We start from the raw sequence: 17,557 nt of genomic DNA, 5'->3' as shown, positions 1-17,557 counted from the left end.
ATTTTTATTTAAGTTATATTAATATTACGTTTTGTGTTTAATTGGCTGTTTACTGTTTGCATAAAAAAGGTTGAGTAACCTATATTTGGGGACTCCGTGAGTTCTAGCCTCTTTCAGGGCGTTGAAATCTCTATATAGGGAAGCCATCCAGCTGGCTTACGGAAGGTCGGTGGTTCTGCTCAGGTGCCTGCCTGTGATAAAATAATGCACGGCGGGGCACCTGGGGTCTTCCTCCACCATCAAAGCTAGAAAGTCTTCATGTGGCCCTGTGACCATGTCGGTGCGACGTTAAACCCCCCAAAAACAAATGAGCTACCTGTATGAGCGCCGCTGTGGGAAACCGATGATCGGTAAGGAGCTAGGTTAGTGCACATATCTACTGTTTCCTTATCCCAACATCGACACTGTTTATCAGGTCAAGCACTTGTATGCAGCTAATAAGCTATCAGTGTTTGCATGGACTGCACAATGCCTTCGTTCATGCTAAATATACGAAATCTCAATCTGTCCGAGAATAGTGTACTTGTGTAGTAACTGCTTGATTTTATAGATCTGTCTCAAATGTATTATGTATTTGTTAGGTGCCGCTTCTAGCCCTTTTACCATGATTTGAACAATTCTTGAAATTAGTAAAGATACAAGGGGTTAAAGGTTTACATTGTCCTGTTATGTGAAAGACTGTTATCCAACATGAAATTGTTCATTTCATATATGCAGGGTTTGTATAACTTACATCATTTTTATGTAGAGTCCCAGACTCTGTGAACTAGATCCATGGAATTGTTATTGAAGGAGGGTTTATTGTATAGAAGTGTTATATTAATCAGAGCCAAAAAGTCTGACTTTTTATATTATTCTGTGTAAATTAAGTTCATAGATATGAGCCGTGCCATGGGAAAACCAACATAGTGGCTTTCCGACCAGCATGGATCCAGACCAGCCTGCGCATCCGCGCAGTCTGGTCAGGATCCATGCTGTTCGCCAACAGTTTCTCCAATTCCAATCGGCTTTAAAAGCGAACAGCATGGAGCCTGACCAGACTGCGCGGATGCGCAGGCTGGTCTGGATCCATGCTGGTCGCACACCCACTATGTTGGTTTTGTCATGGCACGGCTCATATGTTGTTGTGTATTACATTCAATATCTCAGTCCTGTGTATTAGTCTAAGTTTTTTCTAGCATGCTCAGGCTAATTGTACATTTGTCTTCAAACCAGTACTTTTTTATTTTTACAATTATAAAAGAAAGCAATTTTTTATGTGCAAGAATTTGTATGTCCCTGTTTCCTCGTACATTCAACTAATTTATTAATTCAGGGTTGTTTGAAATGAACCAATATTTTTTCCCACCAGATCTGTTCTATTTTCTTTTTTTTTTTTTTTTTTTTTCAAAACCATCCTTTTTGTTTTGTATATAATGTTTTGACATCCATTTTTGTTATTAGCTCGACTATTCGAAGAATAGCCTAGCTATTCTACTCACCCTGGCGTCGGCGTCGGCGTCGGCGTCGGCGTCACACCTTGGTTAAGTTTTTGCATGCAAGTACATACAGCCATCAATTAAAGGCATATAGCTTTGAAACTTATTTTTTCTTTTTCTAGGTCAATTACCAACCTCTCTGGGTCAAGTCCCATAACTCTGACATGTATTTTGAGCAAATTATGCCCCCTTTTGGACTTAGAAAATTTTGGTTAAAGTTTTACATGCAAGTTACTATCTCCAAAACTAATGCAGATATTGATTTGAAACTTCACATGTGTCTTCGGGGTTATAAAACTAGTTGATAGCAGCAAGTCCCATAACTCTGACCTTCATTTTGGCCAAATAATGCCCCCTTTTGGACTTAGCAAATTCTGGTTAAAGTTTTACGTGCAAGTACATACAGCTGTTTTTAAAAGGCATATAGATTTGAAACTTATTTTTTCTTTTTCTAGATCAATTACCAACCTCACTGGGTCAAGTCCCATAACTCTGGCATGTATTTTGAGCAAATTTTGCCCCCTTTTGGACTTAGAAAATTTTGGTTAAAGTTTTACATGGAAGTTACTATCTCCAAAACTAATGCAGATATTGATTTGAAACTTCACATGTGTCTTCGGGATTATAAAACTAGTTGATAGCAGCAAGTTCCATAACTCTGACCTTCATTTTGGCCAAATAATGCCCCCTTTTGGACTTAGCAAATTCTGGTTAAAGTTTTGCGTGCAAGTACATACAGCTATTACTAAAAGGCATATAGATTTGAAACTTATTTTTTCTTTTTCTAGATCAACTACCAACCTCACTGGGTCAAGTCCCATAACTCTGGCATGTATTTTGGGCAAATTATGCCCCCTTTTGGACTTAAAGTTTTACATGCGAGTGTCTATCTCCAAAACTAATGCAGATATTGAATTGAAACTTCACATGTGCCTTCGGGTTATAAAACTAGTTGATAGCAGCAAGTCCTATAACTGATATGCATTTTTGTCAAATTAGGCCCCCTTTTGAACTTAAAACTCTTTTGATATTTAACCTTTTTGGGTAATATTTTCCTGCTTCTGGGACAATATTTCGAATAGTCGAGCTTGGCTGTCTTACGGACAGCTCTTGTTTTAACATGATGTTACAACGTGAACTGTAGATTTTCTGCTTTTTTTTTCTCCTTGTCTGAAAATTTAATTAAAGTTGTTTCCAGAGAAAGATTTAACACAAAATAGGAAACTTTAGACCATTGAATAGAGCAAAGTATTTTTTGAAAGTAGATTAAATTTTTTAAATACCCCGTTTTAGTTTTTATCTTGTCAAGAAAAAGATAAAACTTCATATCGGTTATTTTTGTGTTCTCTACCTCTTATGTTATTCATTTTATTACAAGGTTGTTAGTTTTAGCACAATAGAAAGAAAATTTTATTTTGCTTTGTTGGCTGTTCGATTCTATTTATTTATATATTATTGAAATTGTTCTGTTATTTTTTGATATTTTTAGCTCACATGTCACAAAGTGACAGTGTGAGCTTTTGTGATCGCGCAGCGTCCGTCGTCCGTGCGTCCGTCCGTGCGTCCGTGCGTAAACTTTTGCTTGTGACCTCTCTAGAGGTCACATTTTTCATGGGATCTTTATGAAAGTTGGTCAGAATGTTCATCTTGATGATATCTAGGTCAAGTTCGAAACTGGGTCACGTGTGGTCAAAAACTAGGTCAGTAGGTCTAAAAATAGAAAAACCTTGTGACCTCTCTAGAGGCCATATTTTTCACAAGATCTTCATGAAAATTGGTCAGAATGTTCACCTTGATGATATCTAGCTAGTTCGAAACTGGGTCACGTGCCTTCAAAAACTAGGTCAGTAGGTCAAATAATAGAAAAACCTTGTGACCTCTCTAGAGGCCATATTTTTCATGGGATCTGTATGAAATTTGGTCTGAATGTTCATCTTGATGATATCTAGGTCAAGTTCGAAACTGGGTCACGTGCCATCAAAAACTAGGTCAGTAGGTCAAATAATAGAAAAACATTGTGACCTCTCTAGTGGCCATATTTTTCATGGGATCTGTATGAAAGTTGGTCTGAATGTTCATCTTGATGATGTCTAGGTCAGGTTCGAAACTGGGTCAGCTGCGGTCAAAAACTAGGTCAATAGGTCTAAAAATAGAAAAACCTTGTGACCTCTCTAGAGGTCATACTTATGAATGGATCTTCATGAAAATTGGTCAGAATGTTCACCTTGATGATGTCTAGGTCAGGTTCGAAACTGGGTCACGTGCCATCAATAACTAGGTCAATAGGTCAAATAATAAAGAAACCTTGTGACCTCTCTAGAGGCCATATTTTTCATGGGATCTGTATGAAGGTTGGTCTGAATGTTCATCCTGATGATATCTAGCCCAAGTTCGAAACTGGGTCAACTGTGGTTAAAAACAAGGTCAGTAGGTCTAAAAATAGAAAAACCTTGTGACCTCTCTAGAGGCCATATTTTTCACAAGATCTTCATGAAAATTGGTCTGAATGTTCACCTTGATGATATCTAGGTCAAGTTTCAAACTGGGTCAGCTGCGATCAAAAACTAGGTCATTAGGTCTAAAAATAGAAAAACCTTGTGACCTCTCTAGAGGCCATACTTTTGAATGGATCTTCATGAAAATTGGTCAGAATGTTCACCTTGATAATATCTAGATCAAGTTTGAAACTGGGTCACGTGCCATCAATAACTAGGTCAATAGGGCAAATAATGAAAAAACCCTGTGACCTCTCTAGAGGCCATATTTTTCATGGGATCTGTATGAAAGTTGGTCTGAATGTTCATCTTTATGATATCTAGATCAGGTTCAAAACTGGGTCACATGAGCTCAAAAACTAGGTCACTATGTCAAATAATAGGGAAAAAAACGACGTCATACTTAGTTCAAAACTGGGTCATGTTGGGACAGGTGAGCGATTCAGGACCATCATGGTCCTCTTGTTTGTTTTAAGATGGATCTTGGGCAAGCTAGGACTGAAAAATGTAGCCATGAACTCGTGAAAATGGGAGAGAAAGCGGAATAAAAAATTCCTTTAGGGAAAATAAAGGGATTAGGGAATTTAGAAAAGATTCAGAAATTATAAGGAAATAAAATCTAGATGAATCTGACAAAAGTTGGAGAAAATATTATCATTGGCTTTCTTTCATGACGAGAAGAACTTTTTTCTAGAATTGTATGAATGTAAAATGTCAGAAAAAGAGCTTGGCTTAATGTTGGGGTGGTAAAGGCATGCTAATATCTTCAAAACTTAATGTACACGGCCCATTAATAATCGCCTGTGACTAAACTAAAATTAAGACATGGAGCACCTGTGATAAATTACAGATTCCGGTGTATACCGGATTCAAGTAATTTGAATGATAGGTATCTTTAATGTATATATTTTGTTACCACGGTAATCCTAGTCCTAATCTTTAGTCCAGTATAATTTGCCTATTACACACTAAATGTGTGCGGACTTGCAGTGATTTGCGTATTTTTGTTGTGCGCGCTCCGATTGGTAATCACTTCAGGACATGCGCAGAATACTGCTCCAGGTCTGTAGTGAGTAACATCGTCAATACTCCAATTGTTAAACATGCAAATTGTGTTAACAATGTTTTAGTGAGTTCATGGACCACTTCTTTGAGTATAGATTCACTGCTTTGTATGTAGAGTCCTCTTACCAACCGGGCTCATAGAAGATACAAAGTCGATGAGATCTTCCTCTTTGATTCAGTCTCGAAATCTCCTTTGTCTAGTGAGTTACTTTAAACCCAATACAGGTATTATCTAGTGAGTTACTTTAAACCCGATACATGTTTTATGTAGTGAGTTACTTTAAAACCAATACATGTCTTGTGTAGCGAGTTACTTAAAACCCAATACTTGTATTGTCTAGTGAGTTTCTTTAAAACCAATACATGTCTTATGTAGCGAGTTACTTAAAACCCAATACTTGTATTGTCTAGTGAGTTACTTAAAATCCAATACATGTATTGTGTAGTGAGTTACTTTAAAACTAATACTTGTATTGTCTAGTGGGTTACTTAAAATCCAATACATGTATTGTGTAGTGAGTTACTTTAAAACCAATACATGTATTATGTAATGAGTTACTTTAAAACCAATACATGTATTGTGTAGCGAGTTACTTAAAACCCAATACATGTATTATGTAATGAGTTACTTTAAAAGCAATACATGTCTTGTGTAGCGAGTTACTTAAAACCAAATACTTGTTTTATCTAGTGAGTTACTTTAAAAGCAAAACATGTCTTGTGTAGCGAGTTACTTAAAACCAAATACTTGTATTGTCTAGTGAGTTACTTAAAACCTACATGTACATTGCTTGCTCCAGTATAAAGTCATATCAAAATAACCTTTTCTGTATAAAAAACCCATGTCTGTTATTCTGTTATATAGTTAAGTGTTCAGAATTCGTTTCATTTATCGTAACATGTGTATACCTTGTAGAAATATGTTTTGTTAAACATTAAGAAATGATCTAGTTTATACTTTAGGTCTGTATATGTATTTGTTGAATATTACAATCGGGAATTAGAGTAGATGTTGTCAATCTTTAATGTATTTAAGTTTAGTAAACTGCTCATATTCTCAAATCCTAATCAGCCTCAGAATACATTTGGGTCAGACAAGTTCTGTACCATTACTTGGGAAATGAAAATACTAAAATGTCAAAATTGTTGATTTTGTCATAGAAATGACAACGTTTCAATAGGGTGCTGATTTCAATGAAAGTAAGTGGACCCTATAGGTGACAATTTTCAAAACTACTTCTTGATTTTATTTGGTATTATTGTAAAGGTCTAATGTTCGTTTTTAGAACGTTGATAAATGATAGTCCAGACTACATTATAAGTTATTAACACTATTTGTGATATTATCAGCTCCTTTAAAAGCACGATTTAATGTTGATACAAAACTATGAATCGTGACTTCCTTGCTTTTTAACATTAATTAATCGAGTTACTTATTGCCTTGATTAGAAAATAAGACTTTGTACAGATGGTATCAACAGCAACAACATTAAGCATCACCGGCCACACTACAGGCGTAAGTTCTCTGTCCTGCGTCTAAAATCATTCGTCCACCACATCTGATTCATGCATGTTGGGAAGTTTTCTGTTAAGGAGAACAGGTTTGTACTGGTACAGAATCCAGGAATTCTGGTAAGGTTAGTTAACTCCTTGCTGTTACAGAACTGAAATGCGGTTGATAAACCCAGAACAAACAAACGAATATACACTATTGATCCAAATAATTGTTGCAGTTCTTACAGGACATAATTATATATTCCGTTTTAAAACTAAATTAAAAATGTCATTTCTTAGGGATTTAAGAAAAACTTAATGCAGGAAATTTAGTCTTGAAAAGAAAGATGCACGTTTTGCGTTGTGTTGAAATATGTGCTGCACGCTCATTTTGTCTTTTTCGAATTTTTGTAAAACTTCAACTGCTGTAAAACACCTAGAATATCTGCACGTGAGCGTTCAGTGTATAAATGTTTAAAACGCAATGCTCTGTAATATATCATGCTTTTGGTGCTTTGTGTTTTATTACTAAAATAGATGAACGAATGCAGCTTCGAATGTTTTCAGTTATATAGTGTAAAATCAGAAATATTTGGGAGGGATTTAGTCTTGATATTTTCCTCAACTTCCCGTATTCATGAAACAAAATATTTGTGAAAGTGCTATTTTTGTCATAAGTTACCTTTTACAAATATTTTACCACTCGAGTCAATTATAGCCTCGCTAATATATTTTGTTTGGCATACTAGAATAGTTTAATTGTTGCTTGGAATATTTACTTATGACTACATAGATACAGGAAATATGCGTGTAAAATACAAAAATAGTGTAGTAAAAACACAGGGAATTAGAGAACATTCCAAGAAATCCGTAAGTTTTGTCAGTTTCACAAAATTTTGACAATTCCATATACGTTTGTCAGTTCTACATACTTTCGTCAGTTGTACGTAAATTTGTCAGTTGTTCGTAGTTTTTCAGATAAACGTTGTTTCCTTTAGTATGTATAACAACAATTTCTCCTTAAATTTATGCAGCTTCAATGCCTCTGTTGATGGTTTTAGAAGAATAAACGTTTTAAAAATGCTCTTGAATCATGTTGATATATATTTTAAACATTCATGTTGACAGGAACGTAAGTCGGTACAAATCTTCAATAGTAACGTCTTCCGATATGCGGGTAGATGCACTGATTTTGTCTGTCAGTCTGCCCGTCCATTACATTGTTTTTCGTCACTAAAAATTATATAGATTTCAACCAATCATTGTTGGAAGGTTACGAACCAAAGCTTGTTTCGCTTGTCATTGGCATTTTTCGCATGATTTTTGGCCGTGTTGGCTATGCTCCCGCTCTTAAGACCCCTCCCCACAACATACACACAACACAGTGACCTACATCTCCGCAGTAAAACCATGAAAATCGTTTTGATAATACAGGTGTAATACAGCTATATTTAAAGGTGACTGTTTGACACTTTAGGCCTTTCTTGAATGAATTGAATTCACAGCTTCATCTGTTAAACAATTCAGTCAGTTCCTTCCCAGTATAGATTAAAAACAGATTAAAACCTGTCTTACACTGTACAAATTGTGGTCTAAACTTAACCAAATACATTAAGTACAGTTAACGCTGTTACGTTTAGTCAATTAAATATTCAGAGAGTATTTGCAACTCATTTTGTACGAAATACTTGTATTTCTCTTCAAAGATGGAAGGTCGTCGTATGATCTTACATTGTGTCGGTGCGAATCTTTTGGAAGGTTCAGTAACCAAAAAGCAAAGACAAATATCAAATAGGAAATGCCACGTACCAAAAAAAAAAAAAAAACGCAGCCTCCGCAAAACGAAACCCACAGCACGTAGGTGTGTACACCACTCACAAACACACACAGGACAAAACGAACAAACAAAGGAACACAGTGGGGCACCGCCTTGGAACAGTCAATGGCAAAAACTGCACTGGGAAGCTTAAACCGGTTTATGGTGCGCACCCAACCTCACTCTTACCCTACCATGTTCCGAAGATACGGTACGGGACAGTGTAAATAAAAGCAATCCCCGTCAGGTGAATCTCTAACACACGTAGTGGAAACAAAAAGGCATGGCATGTTAAACACAAAAATGCTTGTGTTTAGATATATAAAAAGCAAACCTTAAGAACCAAAAACGTATGTACTCGATGTCTTTTCGGAAGACAAAGCAACAACAGAAACACCCTTAAGGGTCCGACGAAACAGGCCAGAGGACAGATATCAAAACAAGACTTCTTTGTCCATTTCAGTGTTTTACAGTTGAATTATTTTTACATTGACTATGCAAAGTAAATGGAGAGATAGCCTACTAGAATCGGTATCCACTTCGGCGATCACGTCCAGATTTCAGCAAGTTTTGATGCACTTTTTACCCGATGGAATTGCTTCATAACCCATATATTTTGATGTTCAAAGCTTGCCATCGTTACAATCGTCGTGTTTTCGTGTAGACTACATTCCAAAAGTTAAAATTCTACTCGAAAATGCGCTCAAAATGGTCGCCAAACTTGGTCTAAAGCATCCTCTCAAGATTATGCAAGTTGTTCTGCATAACTACCGCTAATATGATGAATGTTTTTCGTACTAAACAGAATTGTAAGATTTCATTTACAGGATATGGCATATGTTTAATGTCCATAGGGAACTCCGTGACTGAGTGGTTAATGTCGCTGACTTCTAATCACTTGCCGCTACCGCTGTGTATTCAAAACCTTGCATAGGTTGCAGGAATACATATAGCTTGCCAGTGGAAAATCGATGAACCTGTCCCGGTGCCTTTTTGTAATTTAATACTGCATGGAGAAGCAACTGGACACCCTCCGCTGTCGGAAGTTTGAAAGTCGCAACATGGCCTACAGTAAATATATAGATGTGAAGTTAAACCCAACCAAAATATTTAAGGTCAAATGGCCCAGGTTAGATCGGAGTGTTCAGGGCATCATTTCCTCTTTTTTTGAATATTCACTATACACAAACATTTAAAGCGCATCACACTACTCGGAACATTTAAAAGTCTTATCTAAATAGAGTTAGGTCCTCCTGAGAACATTAATACTGTCCATAGGTAAGAAAATATCTACTTTGTTGGAGTCGTTTCTTAATTACATTATCGTATACAGAGTTAATTTACATTTGTATTAACGTCATTTGTTATGTTAATTATTGAATTTTGCATCACTTATATGTCAGTTTGGTGTGTAATTTTGCGTCGTCAAAGACTTATGTTTCCTTATTCTTTATACTTTTGTAGTTAATCATTTTTAATATTCACGAGAGTATTGAATTTGTGTGTTTGTTTGCAAATATTACCAGACCTTACCCATAGCGAATACATATAAACTTCGTTCTCTCGAACTCCGATAATTCGGACACAACCCCTTGCTCAAACTCATCGCCAGGTCCTATAATGCGAGTGTCGATGGCTCGAACTGCTGATAACTCGAACAATATTTTTCCGGTCTCCTCGCGTTTCAGCGAACCAAGTTTGACTGTATTATCGATTAGCGGTATATCACACTCATAAAGTGACAAAATTGTGATTTCAGAAAACATTACTTCAATTCCTTTAAGGACCAAAGTCCAGAAACTGTATATTTAGTTAAATCATATTTTCTTGCATATAATCCATAAATTAATAAATGTATATTTTCCAAACATGTTTACATGGTGGGACCACAAGCTCTGCCTACATTAGTGAAAGTAATGTTCTCAACTAGCTTTTATGCAAATTACTTTTACAAAATAAATGTATTACAAGATAAAGAACAAGCATAAAGTTATACTGATAAGTAAAATGTTACATGTGTTTACGTTGGGTCTTGTCGCTTTAAAAGCGGTTTAATTTCACAAAGGCATGTAAACAATTAAGTTTAATGAAGCTTATAATACAGTACCAAGACACAACACAATTGCAGAAGAGTTATGACGAAGGACAGAGTTGTATGAAAGTGAAAATGCATGTGACAGTTTAATGTGTTAAATTACATACTATTAGGTACATTGCACTTCACATATTTAAACAAAACAGTTATGTGCGTAAACAAATGCGTAAGCAAATAGTATCACTGTATTGTGTGTATCAGGTCACAACCTTGCACACTCGTAAAGGTGTAGACGATCCATTGTCACTTTTCACGTTTACATGTATATCTTATAGAGTCAGCGAAATAACAAAACATTGTCTAACAAAAGTACGGAATTGAATACAGATCGAGTACAAAAGTTATTTCAAATCGATATCTATAAAGTGTATTCTAACAATACATTCAAAACATTTAAACAACCATTCTTACAATATAAACTTCTTTACCTTAGTTTCAGATGTGAGTATATAAACAATTACTAAAAGCATCTGTGTAAACAAAGTAATTGTGTGCCAAACCAAACAGTACAACTGTTTTGTGTATATCAGTTCAAAACCCTGCACACTTATAAATGTATAAGTTAACACAGAATATTTAATAACATTAAAAGAGTTTTTAATAAACATACTTTACTAATTAATATTTAATTGTGATAGCAGCTGTACGTGTACAAATAGTTTTAGGTAGAAATATCTGGATTAAAATCAAATATTTAGTAATAGAATCTTTCAAGAAAGTTGGTCACTGTCTTATTGACGACGCTGCACTAAAACACCCATAAACGATGGCCAGCGATGTATATTAAACATTATGTAGTTTTCGCTTAACGAAGACGTAACGTACACTTGCTCCATAGCTTCCATTATAACCGGTGCACTGAGGGAACTGCAGCTGCTATGGCTATCCTCATATTCTGTGCTAACAGCAATTGTGTTTGTTCCATGCATAATAGAAAATACAGTAGGTTTCTTTAACTGATTGCATACATGAACTGTGAAGTGATAAAGACCAGCGACTGGTGCAGTAAACTTTCCAGTTGTCTCATTATATCCTCCTCCTTCATTTAGCAGGACATGATGAAATATGACAACCTGGCTCATATGGTAATTTCCACTGACATTTGTGTATGCATTGAATGCGATAACTGGATTTCCCGAGTCTTCATCTGTAAATTAATTTGAATATTATGCTATTGATTTAAAGTGTGAGACTGGGTACGTGAAATTATGAAATCTTAGAGAAAAATGCAATATTGTCAATATCAATATCAACAAAATGATAGCTAAGTGCACCAACTTGCTTAATATATTTATATTTTTCCTCCTCTCCAAGTAAATACAGAAATATATAAAAAGACATTCTAAAAATATCTGGAGCAAAATGGACAGCTCGTGTATTGACAGGTTTTCCCAATAATATATATACATGTTATATTTTATATCGAACTTGGTGTAAACCAAATTGAAAGAAATTAGCTCAAATGCCAAACTTAAATATGTTAGGCAAAGTTGTAAAATTACTTGAATGAAATTCTTGCAATTTTTTAAATAAGAAAAATTGATGTACTAATAAACTTTCTAGCAGGGACTCGGCACAAAATAAAAAAAAGTATTACCCATGAGAAAGGTGTGCACATTGTACATCGAACACAAAAAGTTTAAAACAAATGCAGGTCATACTTGTTCTGCTTGATCAGTTGGGAAAAGTACCTCGTATTTATTTTTCTTTCACTTCTGACCGCTGTTTTAATGTTGGATTCAATTTATTGTTTAATTCACAGTTGTTCCCCTTTGATCTTTTATGACCGGAATACTCTAAAAGGGGATCTATTTATTAGATACGTTGTCGGGGCTTGTTCCAAGTGTCACGGGTTCGTTCAAACCCTGCGCAGAACACAATCGTGGTTTCTTTGTCACAGCATGGACTTTATTAACAAAACTACAAATTCTAACATAACACAACTAAGACAAATGTCTTTTAAAATGACGCGCAAATCAACTACATACAATAGGTACATCATCTGTATATATTGAGGTACACTTTATCTTTCCACTAAACATATATTTGTGTTTTAATTTCTTAATTGACTCATTTTTTTCTTTATAAGATGAAATCATGTTCTTACCTTTAGTTTTGTTTTTTATTTCGTCGCGTAGTTTTTTGTTTTCCTCAGAAAATTTCTCCAGTTGTCTTTCTGTTTCCTCTCTACGATGCTCTAAGACAGATAAGATAACTTCCTCGAATCTTTTCATCTCTTTGTCCCATTGTTCCATTTTCGCTTCAACTTTCATGACTTTTCCTAACATCTGTTCCTCATATGGAAATCTGGAACAAGTCTGCTCATTTTCCAAAGCGTCTGTAGGAAGTAAGACGTAAATCACGCACATAATTATCACAGAGACCGTATTCATGTTGTCAGTAAAATAGTGAGAAAAAACGGGACTATTTTCATTATTATACCTGAAATCAGGATGTTGTAGCTTATACAAAGTTTACTATCAACCAGTCATATTTACTATCAACCAATCATAAGAAGAACAAAATGTTACAAACATCAGACAATAATTGTGAGGTATTCACTTTAGATAATAAGATAATTATGAGGCAGTGAGATGTAAGCAATATGATGTTGTAAATAATAAAACATTTTGTATTTTTTTTTTGTTTGGGATCTTTGTGTATTTTGAGATTTTTATCTACAGACTATTTACCGCACAGTGATTCAATATCAAAAATATGTTGTCCAAGTTAAACAGTAAATAAGGAAAATAACTGGTTTTTGTTTACGTTTGCAAGCTGACAACAAAAGAGATATTCATAAAAGTACAATGGCTCCTAAAGCTTAACAAAAACACTACTTACCTTTTATTCTTAGTCATCTTTTTTTTTTCACCGGAGTTTTCAAAAGTACTCGAGTTTTGCTAATATCCTTTTTTTGCTATGCAAAATCTTCAAACCAAAGAGAGGTACCGGGGAAGTTATGAAAATGTGTATGCACAGAATATCACTCTATATCTCTCCTGGTCTATCAGAAATAAATCTGGAGAAGGTTTTCCTACCAACTGTACTAACTTTCAAACCGGTCGTCGGGTCTCTGTTGCTTAGGTATGAGATTAGTATCTGACTGAACATCTAATTCGTTTATTAACCTCTTTATATCAACATTCTTCGGTGTGTTTATCAATCAAACCGAGCCTGCAACATTTTCGTTTTTGTCGTGTTGAGCGACCTGTGAAGTTTCCACATTTTTCTATTTTATCATTAAACCATACTTATTTGAGTACACTAATACACATGCATTGTAGGCTAAGGACTACTTGTCGGATCCTAAAGTAGACACTAGGTATCGTTTTTAGGTGATCGTAACTTCAAGAAAATGGCAAAACATTTTACATATTGTCTTAACTTATATGATTAAGGACAAAGGTGAACGAAGATATTGGAATAATTGTTGTTTCATTATCTGTATGCAGTTAGAACATGCGCTTTATTCTCACGGGCACAACAGGATACTTGTAATATATTTGCGGATTATCTTTATAAAACCAGTTAACAATACTGTTATAGCAGGCTTTTATACTTACTATATATATCAATGTGTATAAAGGAAAGTATAATATTTTGTATTTTAGGTATTCGTTCAGGAGTTATTCAAAATTTAGTGTTTAGTTTCCAAATACCTTCATTTTAATAACACATTGAAATATAGAAAAACTATGGCTGTTAAAGTTAAAAGGAACGTTAATATAAATCAGGGCATCACGTTAAAGTACGAGTCTCCATGACCATGGCGGGTACAATCGCTGGCTTGAGATCATTTGCCCGTTCACCAATTTGTAAAACTTCGACTGCAGTAAGACAAAGAAAATATCTGCAAGTGAGTGTACAGATAAATGCTCTGTTAAACATGATGCATTATTTTTGCATTGAATTTAGTTTACTTAGATAAACGAAGGAATGCAGCACTTGATATTTTAAATCTTTATCTTTCACAAGCTATGCTGGCATAAAATGACTGTTTATACACTACATTAGAACCAGTTACAGTTGTACAAATAGCGAACTTTCGACCTCCTTTAAATATCTGGTTTGGCATATTAGTATTTTTTAATTGTTCTTGGAATATTCCTTTATCAGTATGATTTAAATACAGGAAATGCATGTTAATTACAAAAGCAATATAGTAAAAGAATATATACAGTTAGTCAATTCGTAAGTTTTGTCAGTTTCTTTTGTCATTTCTTCGTAGTTTTATCAGGTTCAAGTAATTTTATGCAACTGTACTGTTTCTAATGCTGGTTTTAGACTAATAATCGTTTTTACAATGTGTTGGAAATATGGAAATGGCAGACATTAGAACAGAGAAGAATACATGCATCTTTAATTATGTTTTATAAAATATCACACAACCTCGTCCCTGTAGATCATAACCACCTGACAGCCTCTAGAAATTTAAACTTTATCATTCCATCTTCAAGAACACAATATCATATGAACTCCTTTTCCCCCCTCACGATCAGATACTGGAACGCCTTGCCTTATAACATCAAGGACAGTGTGAACCTTCAGTGCTTCACATCTGACCTAGACTCGCATATGTATTAATGTCATCATCCTGTTTTTATTTTTAACAAAGCTGTACATATTACTGCTCTTACTCTCTTAACGCAGGCATATTATGTATCATGTAACATAGCAACATGTTTTTAACAACTGCCCCGACCTCCCAGTTATGATCAGAAATTGATTGTTGGGAGTATCCCCGTAGATTTAGATGTAGATGTTTGTATAATTCTAGTAGTTCATGTTGGCCAGTAACTCTAGTCAGTACAGGTACTTTACGTCTCATTATATGTGGGCATATATATATTGATTCTGTTTGACATATTGTTGGAAGGTTAAAAATAATGCCATTGGCATTTTCCGGTTGATTGATTCTATCGGAATTATGCGCATCCCATTAAATACCCACCACAAACTTATGACCGACTCTCCGCCCACCATCTCCCCCACCACCCTCACAAACACAAAATTGTTTTGATAACGCAAATATAGTACAATTTTACTACAAGATGACAGGCAGTTATTACAAGCCCTTCGAGAATTAATATTTTCACAACTTCATCTACTAACTCGTTGTGTTAATCTCTTAAGTGTATAATTTAAAGACATAGATAAATAACTTACACTGAAGAAACGAAGTATGGGTTAAACTTAACAAAATACATTAAGTACTGTACATAATGTAACATTAAATTAGTCGCTGACTAAAATTACTTGCCTGTCATCGATGTGGGTTCAAGCCACACCCGGGGCGTTGAATTCTTCATGTGAGGAAGCCATCCAGCTGGCTTACGGAATGTCAGTGGTTTTACCCAGGTGCCCGCTCGTGATAAAATAATGCACTTAGGGGCACATGGGGTCTTCCTGCACCATCAAAGCTGGAAAGTCGCCATATGACCTATAATTGTGTCGGTGTGATCTTAAACCAAACAAAAATTAAATCGATTATTTGACGCAAATCGTGTATAATTACTGTCATAGAAGCGCTAAAGAATACAGTTATTCTGGGTCATTTCTGGGTTTGTTTGGATCGCAAGTCCCAAAATATTGATGGAATTTGAATTATATTTTATAGGTCTAATCAGTAAACTCGTTTAGGCTGAATGGTTTCTGTTGGAATTTATTGTTCTTTGATATCTAAGACATGTAAATCTTGTTTTGAGTATTTTTCGGATTGATTTTCAGCATTTTACCCTATGGAATTGCATTAAATCTCATAACAACAGATGCATGATATCTGGAATTATTATTTAATATAAATTATGGCCTTTTTACCATTGAATTTTAGGCAAGGAATAGGCATTAAGACCACTTTATCTAAATAGTTGGATGTGTGTTGTATTTAGCTTGGCTATCCAAAGAATATATAGAGCTATTGCACTCGCCCATTCGTCGGGGCGGGAGTCCGCATCGGCGTCCCAGTTTGGCTAAGTTTTTGTAAATAAGCTTGTATCTCAGTAACAAACTTGACTTACATTGCATAGGTTCCATAAGCTGGTAGCTCATTACCAACTAATGTGAATTGATTGAAACTTCATACAATTGTTGCTGTGATGATTTAAAATGCAATGCACAAGTTCCATAACTCTACTTTGCATTTTTACGAAATTATGCCCCTTTTTCGACTGAGAAATATTTTTTTATATATGTAAGTTGGTATTTCTATACCCACTGATGGGAATACACACATGTCCACTGTGATGATCTGACATGCATTGTACAGGATCAATAATTCTATTTTGTATTTTAACAAGGTTATGCCCCCGATTTTCCGTCTTCTATTCATTCAACTGACAAGGCTGTTGAATAGCTGATGTGCAGACAGAAGACCCTTTACGTTAAAGGGAGATCATTGCGTAGGTGTTTGGGTTCTTACCTAGTGCACTCTCGTGTCTGAAATAATGCACGGGATTCAGTCCCCTTGGACTCATTATCTACCAAGAAAAGCTGGACAATTGCAATATGACCTATGATAATGTTGATGTGACATTAAAACCATCCAAAACCATTTAAGGTCAAGAGGGCCAGGTCAGATGTGTGTGATGAGCACAATCATATCCTTCGTGATATTTTTTACATAATCATCATGCACACATGCACATTCAGAGCAAACACCACTGGTGTCACTTAATGTGTTTGCTGTTTAGCGCTTAGTGCTCTTTAGAAGTTCATAAACTGTCTATTGGAAGGAGAATTCAGCTTAATAAACTTCGTATATATTAAAAGGTATTACAATTGAAATTATCAGTTAATGTTGCTAGACACAAGTTAAATTATTTAAGTGTAAAAATCATACGATCGTTTCATTGTAAAACACGTTAATATTTTTTTAATAATCTTTTGCTTGCTATCAACCAGAATTCTCTGACGTCAGTGTGTGTCATTTTTCGTCATAATTACCATTGGATAAAAATCCATCTATGACTTGAGTCGTTGTTTTGACTATTTATTGAAACAAACACCAACAAATAACTAGGATAGTTTATTAGCAAACGGCTACATAGAATAAAAAATATATAGTTAAGAACGTAGTTATTGTCGCAAATGTAATAAAACAAACTCATATTTT

At 35.0% G+C, this 17,557-nt stretch overlaps 2 protein-coding genes across 2 annotated transcripts in view; one reads left to right on the top strand and one right to left on the bottom strand.

Annotated features, from left to right (window-relative positions):
• LOC123542122 (coronin-1B-like) overlaps nucleotides 1-7,607 on the top strand; it is a 204,828-nt gene extending 197,221 nt beyond the window's left edge. The window contains exon 20 of the transcript XR_008368703.1: nucleotides 5,264-7,607. The gene's annotated coding sequence lies outside the window, so the exon portion shown is untranslated. The remainder of the gene's footprint in view (nucleotides 1-5,263) is intronic.
• Nucleotides 7,608-10,418: 2,811 nt separating this feature from the next.
• Nucleotides 10,419-12,901, bottom strand: LOC123542558 (heavy metal-binding protein HIP-like). The gene is made up of 2 exons (XM_045328462.2): nucleotides 12,551-12,901; nucleotides 10,419-11,590 (listed from the first exon to the last, which is right to left on the bottom strand). The coding sequence occupies exons 1-2, from the start codon at nucleotides 12,834-12,836 to the stop codon at nucleotides 11,175-11,177; spliced, it is 702 nt and encodes a 233-aa protein (XP_045184397.2). The 5' UTR covers nucleotides 12,837-12,901; the 3' UTR covers nucleotides 10,419-11,174.
• Nucleotides 12,902-17,557: the final 4,656 nt, after the last annotated feature.

This window comes from Mercenaria mercenaria, chromosome 19, assembly GCF_021730395.1.
Source record: "Mercenaria mercenaria strain notata chromosome 19, MADL_Memer_1, whole genome shotgun sequence".
Taxonomy (NCBI): domain Eukaryota; kingdom Metazoa; phylum Mollusca; class Bivalvia; order Venerida; family Veneridae; genus Mercenaria; species Mercenaria mercenaria.
Note: the sequence above shows the minus strand (reverse complement) of the source record. Positions and strands in the feature narration are given on the sequence as shown.

Bases quoted from the DNA above. Each gene is read 5' to 3' on its own strand.
- LOC123542558 (XM_045328462.2), bottom strand. From the start codon at position 12,836: ATGAATACGGTCTCTGTGATAATTATGTGCGTGATTTACGTCTTACTT. The intron at 11,591-12,550 runs GTAAGAACATGA...ATTAATTTACAG, and splicing joins AATAAAAAACAAAACTAAAG to ATGAAGACTCGGGAAATCCA.